This window comes from Gopherus flavomarginatus, chromosome 10, assembly GCF_025201925.1.
Source record: "Gopherus flavomarginatus isolate rGopFla2 chromosome 10, rGopFla2.mat.asm, whole genome shotgun sequence".
NCBI lineage: Eukaryota > Metazoa > Chordata > Testudines > Testudinidae > Gopherus > Gopherus flavomarginatus.
This window is the reverse complement of record NC_066626.1, coordinates 63,102,835-63,114,878: the sequence shown is the minus strand read 5'-3', so window position 1 is coordinate 63,114,878 and position 12,044 is coordinate 63,102,835. Positions and strand designations below refer to the sequence as shown.

Genomic DNA, 12,044 nt, shown 5'->3' with positions numbered 1-12,044 from the left:
TTACAAAGAGTGTAGTGTTGTTTTCCAGGTCCACTGACAGTAGGACAAGATTGCAGAAAGGGAGATTTTAGGTAGGATGTTAGAAATATAAGGATAGCTGAGCACTGGAGCAGGGTACCTAGGGAAGTTGTGAAATCTCTGTCACTGGAGGCTATAAAGAACAGGTTAGACAAATAGCTTTCGGGGATAGTCTAGATGGCATCTTGATGTCCCTTCTAGCCCTACATATCTATGATAATATGAATCAAATAAGTTATAAAGAAGTTATTTGCAACATAGCTATCATGGAGTCAGCAATTTCTTTTAAACTATTTTATAATATTGTTTGAATCCCAAAAGTGTGTTTTCATGTTCACTGGGAATATGCAGTTTTGCCAGAATTGTAATTATTTCTTGAATTCTCTTGAGTTTCCATGGTTGTCGTGTAACAAGACAATGACTTAAGAGAGAAACCTCTTTGCCTTGTCAGCAATCAAAGCTTTCTAAAAATTAAAAGTATTTGGAAATAATGAGAAACGTTTAAGAACTGCTCTTTATTTTAGAGGGCATGCTGAGATCTGAATGTGACGGTATTGTATTATGAATTATGCTCATAATGTGTCTTATTTAAAGGTAGAAAATCCTTTTTAGAGTGGTTACTACTTACATGGAAGTATACCAATTCAGAACAGATAGACTGCTTCTCTTTCACTCTGAAAAGCAGTAGTCCTGTGGCACCTTATAGACTAACAGATGTTTTGGAGCATGAGTTTTCATGGGTGAATACCCACTTCGTCGGATGCATGTAGTGGAAATTTCCAGGGGCAAGTATATATATGCAAGCAAGAAGCAGGCTAGAGATAACGAGGTTTTTCAATCAGGGAGGATGAGGCCCTCTTCTAGCAGCTAAGGTGTGAAAACCAAGGGAGGAGAAACTGGTTTTGTAGTTGGCAAGCCATTCACAGTCTTTGTTTAATCCTGAGCTGATGGTGTCAGATTTGCAGATGAACTGAAGCTCAGCAGTTTCTCTTTGAAGTCTGGTCCTGAAGGTTTTTTTTGCTGCAGGATGGCCACCTTAAGATCTGCTATTGTGTGGCCAGGGAGGTTGAAGTGTTCTCCTACAGGTTTTTGCCATTCACCATCCTAGCCACCATGGATGTAGAGGCTCTCTACACAAACATCCCACACACAGATGGAATACAAGCTGTCAGGAACAGTATCCCTGATGATGCCACAGCACAACTAGTTGCTGAGCTCTGTGCCTTTATCCTCACACACAACTATTTCAAATTTGATGACAATATATACCTCCAGATCAGTGGCACTGCTATGGGCACCCGCATTGCCCCACAATATGCCAACATTTTTATGGCTGACCTGGAACAACGCTTCCTCAGCTCTCGTCCACTCACTCCCCTTCTCTACCCACGCTACATTGATGACATCTTCTTCATCTGGACCCATGGGAAGGAGACTCTGGAAAAATTCCACCACGATTTCAACAGCTTCCACCCCACCATCAGCCTCAGCCTGGACCAATCTACATAGGAGATCTACTTCCTAAACACCACGGTGTAAAAAAGTGATGGTCACATTAACACCACCCTATACCAAAAACCTACTGACCGCTATGCCTACCTTCATGCCTCCAGCTTCCATCCCGGGCACACCACACAATCCATTGTCTACAGCCAAGCACTGAGGTACAACCGCATCTGCTCTAACTCCTCAGACAGAGACCAACACCTACAAAATCTCTACCAAGCATTCTCAAAACTACAATACCCGCACGAGGAAATAAGGAAACAGATCAACAGAGCCAGACATGTACCCAGAAGCCTCCTACTGCAAGACAAACCCAAGAAAAAAACCAACAGGACTCCACTGGCCATCACATACAGTCCCCAGCTAAAACCCCTCCAATGCATCATCAAGGATCTACAACCCATCCTGGACAATGATCCCACACTTTCACAGTCCTTGGGTGGCAGGCCAGTCCTCGCCCACAGACAACCTGCCAACCTGAAGCATATTCTCACCAGTAACTGCACACTGCACCATAGAACTCTAACTCAGGAACCAATCCATGTAACAAACCTCGATGCCAACTCTGCCCACCTATCTACAGCAGCGACACCATCACAGGACCTAACCAGATCAGCCACACCATCACCGGTTCATTCATCTGCACGTCCACCAATGTAATATATGCCAGCAATGCCCCTCTGTTATGTACATCGGCCGAACTGGACAGTCTCTACGGAAAAGGATAAATGGACACAAATCAAATATTAGGAATGGCAATATACAAAAACCTGTAGGAGAACACTTCAGCCTCCCTGGCCACACAATAGCAGATCTTACGGTAGCCATCCTGCAGCAAAAAATCTTCAGGACTAGACTTCAAAGAGAAACTGCTGAGCTTCAGTTCATCTGCAAATTTGACACCATCAGCTCAGGATTAAACAAAGACTGAATGGCTCGCCAACTACAAAACCAGTTTCTCCTCCCTTGGTTTTCACACCTCAGCTGCTAGAAGAGGGCCTCATCCTCCCTGATTGAACTAACCTCGTTATCTCTAGCCTGCTTCTTGCTTGCATATATATACCTGCCTCTGGAAATTTCCACTACATGCATCCGACGAAGTGGGTATTCACCCACGAACGCTCAAGCTCCAAAACGTCTGTTAGTCTATAAGGTGCCACAGGACTCTTTGCTGCTTTTACAGATGCAGACTAACACAGCTACCCCTCTGATACTTGACAAAAGCAGTAGTGTAATCTCTGACTAGTTCTTTGAATTGGCAGTGGTGAGAGTGCTCTAAAGGGTAATGTCCTGGCTAACATTATTCAGATACAGGCCTCATTATTCTTGGGCATACAGAATCTTGACGTGCAGGGTTCACTAGTTTCTCACACATGAGGATTTAGACATGGTAAAACATGCCTTTTTCAGTTCCAGATTGGACCATCATAACTCCTACCTGGGCTTCAGTGCAAAAGCTTGAAAGTGAAAAAGGTACAACACAAAGCAACACACTTCATTAGTAACAAAGACCAGCATTGACACATGGTTGTACTTCCTGAACTCCACTGGTTCTTCATTGGCTCATGAGCAGAGTTCCTGGTCATAATCTACAAGACTTTTAATGGACTGAGACCGACCTCAGAGATCACCTTACCCAGCAAGATTCCAAAGCCAGAAGGGATCATTGTGATAATCTAGTCTGACCTTCTGTTTAACTCAGGCCACAAAACTTCCCTGAAAGAACTCCTAGTGGTCAGTCAAGAGAATCCACACAATTTTTGGTAATTTGTTCCAATGGTTAATTGCTCTAACCTTTAAAAACGTTTGCCTTATTTCCAGTAGGAATTTGTCTAACTTCAACTTCCAGCCATTGGATTGTGCTATACCTTTCTCTGATGGATTGAAGAGCACATTATTAAACATTTGTTCCCGATGTAGATACTCACAGGCTGTAATCAAGATAGCTCATAACCTGCTCTTTGTTAGATTCAAAAAGCTCTATTAAGCTTATCACTATATAAGGAAGTTTTTCTAATCCTTTAATCATTCATGTGGCTCTTGTCTGAATCCTCTGAACCCTCTCCAATTTATCAAAATCCTTCTGGAATTGGGAGCACCAGAACTGGAGACAAGATTCCAGCAGGGGTCACACCAGTGACAAATATAGAAGTCAAATAACCTCTCTACTCCAACTTGATGACATGCTCAACAGGAGCAACGAAGACCGATAGACTCAAGTTCTCACCGTTAAGAGTTACCGTTAAGGGAACATAACATTCTCAGCAGCAGCACCCTGCTTGTGATACCCCTTGCCAGAAGAGATCTGACTCAGTTCAAACTACTGAAATGTCAAAATACATATTTTTGATTAAATCCTTCTCTTGGGTTGAACTCTTTCAAAACACAAAATCCTTCACACACACACGAAACCTGCTGCAGTGGCAGATCACACAGAGGAGAACTTGTGTAAGTTTAAAAACCAAAGATCAATTTGTCTAGTACTTAGAAGGTACTATGTAGGGATAAATAGTCAGATGGCTCATCCTTGCTCTCTGAATAAAAAAATTGACCTAATTTAAGATGCTAAGTGTTAATAGAGCTGCACAAAATATTCAATGTCATATTTAAAGTATTTGTATTTCATTTCTATGGAAGTGTATTGAGATCCACATAGAATGGCCATACTGAGTCAGACCAATGGTCCATTTAGCCCAGTATACTGCCTTCCAACAGTGGCCAATGCTAGGTATTTCAGAGGGAATGAACAGAACAGGAAATCATTGAGTGATCCACCTCTGTCATCCACTCCCACCTTCTGGCAATTAGAGGCTAGGAACATGCAGAGTTTGGGGTTACATCCCCACTCATCTTGTCTAATATCTGTTGATGGAACCATCCTCTAGGAACTTATCTAATTCTTTTTTGAACCCAATTATTATTTTGGCCTTCATAACACCCTCTGGCAATGAGTTCCACAGGTTGACTGTGCAAATGACTGTGTGTGTGAAGTATTTCCTTTTGTTTGTTCTAAACCTGCTGCCTATTACTTTCATTGGGTGACCCCTGTTTTTTGTGTTATGTGATCATTTTGGCACAGCATTTCTATCTGCAGCACACCTGGGCAGAGTAGGTATATCTATGCAAACATGGTCTTCTGAATTTCCCCCCCCCCCCAGTTCATCACTAGATGTTAGGGGAGAGCTCATTCAGACCCTCCTTACACTAAGTGCAGGGAAATGCTGCTGTATGGTAGGTTTGCGATACAGTAGATGATAACTCTAGTATATCCAATATCTCTCTGGTATGGTTGATTTTTTTTTAAACTGACAGCCAGTGTGCATATTTAAATCAACTAATACATGAGTAGAATTTTGCTTTTCATAAACTCTTATTGCATCATAGGGCCTGTCTGACTGATAAAAGCAACACCATTGAATTGATATGGTTTTACCCTCTACTTTAAAGTTTTTCTGTTGATTAACAGGCAATGACTACAGCACATGGTTGCTCAGCAGCAGAATATCCATTTATTCTGTATACTGCAATTCTAAGGGAATTTTCCAACCCTGTAGACAGATGAGGTTTAATTATGTCTGAGCTGAGATACATTTAGTTATGTTATATAATTTTGAATGCTAATGGCCTGATTTTTCAGAAGGTCCAGAGCCTAAAATTATGCTGATTTAAGTTAGTGCATAAGTGCCTAAAACACGTATTTAGATGATGAAATAAGGACTTATATATACTTATTTTTAGGCATCTAGTTTTGAAAATTGGGCCCTGTATACTCTAAATGATGTGATATTTTAATCTGCTGTGGGGAGAAATGTGGTAGATTACCTTTTTCAATTAAGTGTGATTCTCTTTCTTCATGTGAAAACTGGAGACCTGCATTAATACTGAATATTAGAAAAGCTGTGATAACCTACAAAAGGAACTTCTCTACAAAAGAATTCTCCATTATAATTTATGTATTGTGGGAGTACAATTATTTCCTACATGTCATGTACAGACTATATTCCTCTTTGCTGGTAATAAACCCTGTGAATGTATCCAAATGTGCACAAGATATACTGCATATTATTTAAGAGAGAGCAAGACAGCTAATCTGAAAAGTACCTGTAAATTAGAAATAATTGGCAATATTCACAACATCTTCCATGAAGATATTACAAAATTCATAAGTGCTTTGAGGCTAGAAATGACTGATATTCACAAGATAAAATGTTTAGAAAATGTTGAAGTGTGCTCAGGTTTTTTTTTTGCAAATAATTTGCAGTTTAAGTTTCCTTGTAATTTCTATGCCCTACCTACAAATATTTTCTAAAGACAACACATAGAATTTCAAGCTGGAAATCTTTCTTCACAAAAGACATCCAAAGGTGCATACAGTTATGATTTATGTGACAAGGTAAACACATCATGCAAATTTAACAACCAGTGAAATTGAGGTAACAGGAGAGTGTATTTTGTTTTGGAGGCAAAGAAAGGAATGAAACTGATTTTGCACATATTTTAAGAAATTAAGACCATATGGAGACTGAGGGAATATGGAGAAAGGAAGGCAATAGAAAAGATTGCAGAAGACTCTAAGGAGGAATGTAGATAACACAATACGTGCGTCAACAGAAACATAATACTTGGTTATTTATATAGTGCTTTTTTGTCTGTAGATGTTAGTTTTTCACATAGGAGAGGAAGTATCTTCTCCATTTTGCAGATGGTCAGTTGTTTCTCAGACTGGTGTCCTGTTCATTGGATCTGAGATTGTCAGTACCTCTGAAAGATCCCCACACTTGTAGATGAGATGGGAAAACGTGATTTTTGTTTGTTCCTTTCCATAGTTTTAATCAATTCTTTTTTTGGCAGATCAGCTATTGTTAACCTCCATTTGCACCGTATATTCTAATACACAAACCCTCAGATGTATCCAATTCAAATGTGGGTGTTTTTCTATGTTGCACTTACATATTTGTGTGTAAGAATTTAAACCTTTCCTGAGTGTTTCATTTCTTTATTATACATGAATTAATTATGCTGAGAAAATACTTTTTATCTAAATCTGATGTGTGTCACAACTTCAAGAAAGAGAAATTAACTCAAGTATTGCAGTCCTCTTCTGGAAGCAATTGGTAGTACCCAATAAACCCTGTAATTTTATGAAGCTATCACTCAGAGACCAAATCCCAAGATGTTCTTGAACACTTGGCACTCTGTTGACTGTGCAAGTGTTCAGTACCTCTCACAATTAGGTCCTTAGTTATTGACAGAGAGTTATGGCCTTGTGACCTGAGGGCAGGATTAACAGCCAGCTTTCAGGCTTACTCCCTGTATGGAGCAAATCACTTAATCTCTGATATAGAAGTGTGAAAAATTCTACATAAGTACTGGATTAATGTATTGCCTGGCACTGGTAGGTATGTCTTGAAGTAGGAAGATATATGACAAATATTAAAGTGTTTGCATACTAAAGAACAACAAATTTCTAATATAAAGAACCACCAATGCGTCATAGTCTTCTATAAAACCTTGTTTTACACACACTATTTTTCTTTCAAAGATTTTCATGGAGGACTTCTGAATGGAAAGCATGCCATGTTACTCTCCTCCTTGATGGACAGGACCCTCGCCGACATAAGCACACAGCCCTTTGTGGAGGTGGAATACAAGTCCGGGAAGTGTACTGTGTCCAAAGTGTGATAGAATCTGGGACACACAAATTAAAGGAAGGTATGTTGTTAGAGGTTATCCTAAAATGCCTATTACAGGGATCTATAAATTGGAAAGGTAAAGAAATATTGTGAGACTCATCAATAGCATGAATCTGCATGCTTTTTTGCTGCCGCTGAGCTGGAAAAATACCTTCGTGGGTAAAGATAAAAATGTCTCAGTGGCCTGGTAATAGACTCCATTGGAGTCATGCTGCCTGGAAGCTGGATGAGGGAGTCAGTGAGCTCCAGACCCAGCACAGCATGTCTGTGTGGAGATTCCTTGCCTCCTATGGGTCCCCTCATGATCTGAAGGGTTCTGGGTTTGAAACCACAGCCCATCATGTGTGGTCATGGGGACACACTGTCTCCCACTCTCCTGTCTCTCTTGGAATGAGTTCAGTCTTCCTCCTGTCTCACAGGTCGGGGAGGAGGGGCAGACCTGCCTCACCCCCTTGTCCCCATTTGTTGAATCCACTTGGCCATTTTTTGGTGTTAGTTCAGTTATTTATCAATACAGTCAAACCGCAGAGTTACAAACACCTTGGGAATGGAGGTTGTTCGTAATGCTGAATGAAACATTATGGTTGTTCTTTCAAAAATTTACAACTGAACGTTGTCTTAATACAGCTTTGAAACTTTATTATGTAAAAGAAAAATGTTGCTTTTAACCATTTTAATTTAAATGAAACAAACACAGAAACAGTTTCCTTACCTTGTCAAATCTTTTTTTAAACTTCGCTTTATTTTGTAGTAGTTTGTTTAACACAGGACTGTACTGTATTTGCTTTCTTATGACTTGATGGAGAAAGCCAACATAATAATGACGCACCTTCTGAGCAGGCAGACAGACAGGTGTTGGAGTCAGAGGAGTTATTTTGCTTTTGGCAGAGTAATGAGCGGATACAGATGCATTATGAATAATTTGTCCTCGTCTTTTTTATCTGCAGTGTGTACTGCTCCTGTAGAATATGGCTTTGAGCAGAGATGGTAAAATAGTAAGAACACAACATTGCAGTTTAAACTTATTTACTTACAAAGCCAAAGCAAATCTTTAGGCCATGCAATCTGCCACTAATATCTGCCTGCAAAATAACCTCTCAGACTACAGAAAAACAAGACTTCATTCAGTCCATATACAACTGCTTCTTCTCCTGTTCCAAGAAACTGAAACCTTGGCTTCCCAACACACAGATTTCGTTGTTCTTCATTATCTTGCACTGCATGTGTCTCATCAAGTGAGGAAACTGTTTTAGTGACTACAATAGGATAAAATTTTCGTTCTCTTTCTTATCCTCACAACAGTTTCTTGCATTGACAAAACCACTAATGGGCACGTCCACATGCAGTAAGCCTCCAAACTGTAATTGTGCTTGAACTTTGATTTGTATTGTGGTAGCACCTAGCAGCCCACTCACGGACCTGAACCCCATTGTGCCAGATGCTATGTAAACACAGAACAAAAAGGTGGTCCCTGCCCCCAAAGAGTTTACAATTGCGATATGCTAAGGCGTTTATCCAAAAGTGCTCAGCATTGTTACTACAAGCAATGTTCTCTGCATAACTTCCAGATGTGATGAACTGCTCTGTGAGATGGCTTGTGGCTATGTTTGTGGCTTCCACAATGGAAAGAAGCCAGTGTTGGCTGAATCTTTTCAGATCAATCTGAGAAGATTATCTCGGGCACTGTAACCGACCGTAGTGTTTTTGAAGGAAGACTTAATTAAACACTGTGTCAAATGTATTGTGGCTTTTTGTGTGCGTCTTTCATAAGACTTTTTTTTTAAGTAAAAATGTAAAGACAAATCTATTTATTTATATACAACATCTTGATTCAACTTCTCACCAGAATGCAACTTCATTTCAAGGGTTGGCTGGAAAAAAACAATTCCATTTTGCAAAAAAATTTCAGGTTTTGAAACTTGTTTTCCTTCGAAAGCAGAACAAAATTGAGACTTTTAGAAATTTTAATGGAAAAATTGAGAGCACAAGCTCCAACAATAGCCTCTATAGCCTGGTGCTTAGGGCAGACACTGGGGGTATGGAAGAGCCAGGTTCAGGTGCCTGCTTTGGTCTCCCACATCTCAGGTTTGTGCCCTAATCACTGAGTCTTCTCCAGGAATGTCTCTCTTGTTGGTTCTCTGTCAGAAATACCATCTTGGACTGGAGAAACTTTCCTGACAAAGCTTTATTCAAAACCAATATGTTTCTGGAAAACCTTTCAGTTTCAACTGAGAAAAGTTTGGTGAAAAATAGTTTGACTAGCTCTATTTCTCTCCCCACCTGCCCCTGCCCCTGTTTAGACAAAGAATACTACTGAACTATCTTGCCAGCACGCTTCTAGATCTTGTCTCCATGGGCTTGGGCATCTATAGTATATTTTCTTAAACATCTGTCTTCCATACACACATGAAAAAAACTAAATTCTTAAATATCGTAAGTCATTTATTTTCCCTTATGGTACATAGTATAAGAATTTTGGTGGCAAATTCTGTTTTAAGTCACATCAGTGTAAATCCAGACTAATTACACTGAGTTCAGTCGAGTTTCTCTGGACTTATGCCAACATAGTTTAGAACAGAATTTGACCCTTATCTCCAGTTTTTGAATTTATTCAAACTTTTCTTTGTTCAAAACAGAATATATCCTACACGTCATATGGGCCTTTACATTTTTCCAGAGCAGCATCAAAACCTTTTGGGAGATCATATCCCTGTTTAGGCAGCTCTTGATCTCTTTAAAAACAGTAAATGTTACCCAAGGGGGTGTCATGCAATAGGATAAATACATATTTGTGTAAGTGAGGAAGGGTATTAGCAGTCACTTTAGACTCGTTAGCCAGCTGGAACATATAAAGGACTTGTACTGTATTTGAATTAGCACTAACCCTGTCCTATATTCAATGTGCACTGCTCTTCAAATTCATGCCTATATTGGTACAGCTCCAGGAAGAAAAAAATCAATTTATGACAAAGAAATTTAGATTTTGGAGACTCAGATCTTTGAGTCCTGACCTTCCTGTCTTGTTTGTGAAAGTATTTGGAAAGAATAGGCTAGAATGTATTGGCTATAGGAAAATTTGACTAGTACCCGGGGAGAAAGATAGCTGATGGTCAGCAGTGTCATGAAAGGATCTTTGTTTGCTAACTGAGTGTTGCTACTGAAGCTGGATAATCCAGCATCTGAATTAGTGGATCCAGTTCAGAGTAACCTTTTTCTCAGGTAAGAAACCGGCCCTTTCTTATCAAAATTACCTGGCTTCAGAAGATGACTGTACCTCCACAGTGTGAAATATATTCAGCACGCCTATGTCAAATCTGCATTGTTGGGATGTTGAGCTCTTGATCTAACATTCTGTGAGCAGAATTTATAAGATTAAAGTCACATAATAGAATAATAAATATGTAACAGCTGGCTTCTTCAATGGAAACCCTTTGCAAGCAAGACAAACGATTTTACGCAAATCTTTGGGGTGTAAAGCTGGCATGATTTAAATTTGTAATTCAAGATCTTAAAGGTTTAAATTCATGAGAGAAAGCAACCCATTTATCACAGAAGTATAACATTTTCAGTTCTCAGTTGTCTGGAAGTTAGCTGAAGTGAAAGGAGCAGATTATATAGAAAATATTTTGAAGGTAAAATACCTAACTTTTTTTTAAAAAATGTGATTTGTTTCTCATGAAGGTATTTGATATGACATGTAATATTTACTCCATTATTACTGGTGCATTTATTTATAGAGCTATTTATTATATGGTAAGTAGTTAATCTGCTTCACCCAATCAATTTGCATGAGACTGTAGATTTTAGTCCAGTTTCTTATCTTTGAAGTCTAAAAAAATCAAGTGTGCATATTTATATTTTAGGGCCATTTATGCCACTGGAATATGTAAAAGTCATTCACAGATCAGTGATAAGGGCATTATATTTTTGCTTATTATAAAAACAGAATTACTTAATTTCTTTGTTGACCAAACTGGAACATCCACAAAGAAAAGGGCAGTCATAAAAAATGAAGTTTTACTTAGAATAAAAATATCCTAATTTTAAACAGTTAGTGGAGGGCTAATCTCACACTGTTCCAAGGTTTGGTTCAGAGCCTTTCCTGAAGTGTATCCAAAACTTCTGGATTCCCTTCCCTTTCTTCTTCATGACTTCTCTGGCAATGTGACTTCCAAGTACATTGTGACCTTTTCTCAAAGCTTTCTAGTATCCTATGACCCTTGCTTTTTTCTAACCAATCATCAACAAGCTACCGGCACACCTTCTCTTCCCATGATCACCTTCATTGATCCCCAGTATCCCTACTCCCTTAAGACTCTTCCAGTAGATTCTCAACTGCATCCCTCCTACCTTCTGCTAGTCAGTCATAGTACTTACAGTAATAAACACTATGCCCCATTGTAAATGTTTGCCAGATATATTTCTGTTGTGGTGGCACTGAGATGCACCAAGCAGGATTGGGACCACGTTGTACTAGGAGGTGAACAAACACAGGAAGACATCTTTTCTCTTCCAAAAAGTTTATAATGTCACCTAATTCATGCACCAGGACTTTCTGATTGTTCCTAAGTATACTGAATCACCGTTGCTTCTGGCAACCTATTATTAACTTCTTTCCATTCTGAGATTAGCCTTTTATTTATACTATGAAGTAGTTTTCAGTTGATAATGGGTCTTTACTTCTCACCTTAGAAAGGGATTTTTTATGCATTTATCAGACACAGGATGCAGCAAGTTTCCTTAACAGTCTCATGTGAGGAGCTAGTATCAGAGCCATTTCTAAGCTCAAAAAAGATGATGCAGTTATCCTTTGCCCACTATTTTGTC

General features: G+C 39.2%; 1 protein-coding gene across 3 annotated transcripts in view; it reads left to right on the top strand.

The window, feature by feature from the left end:
- Nucleotides 1-12,044, top strand: part of THSD7B (thrombospondin type 1 domain containing 7B) — a 539,966-nt gene that overhangs the window by 216,482 nt on the left and 311,440 nt on the right. For all 3 annotated transcript variants that reach the window (XM_050969171.1, XM_050969170.1, XM_050969169.1), the window contains exon 5: nt 7,067-7,236. In XM_050969171.1, coding sequence (XP_050825128.1) covers nt 7,067-7,236 — 170 coding nt within the window. The remainder of the gene's footprint in view (nt 1-7,066; nt 7,237-12,044) is intronic.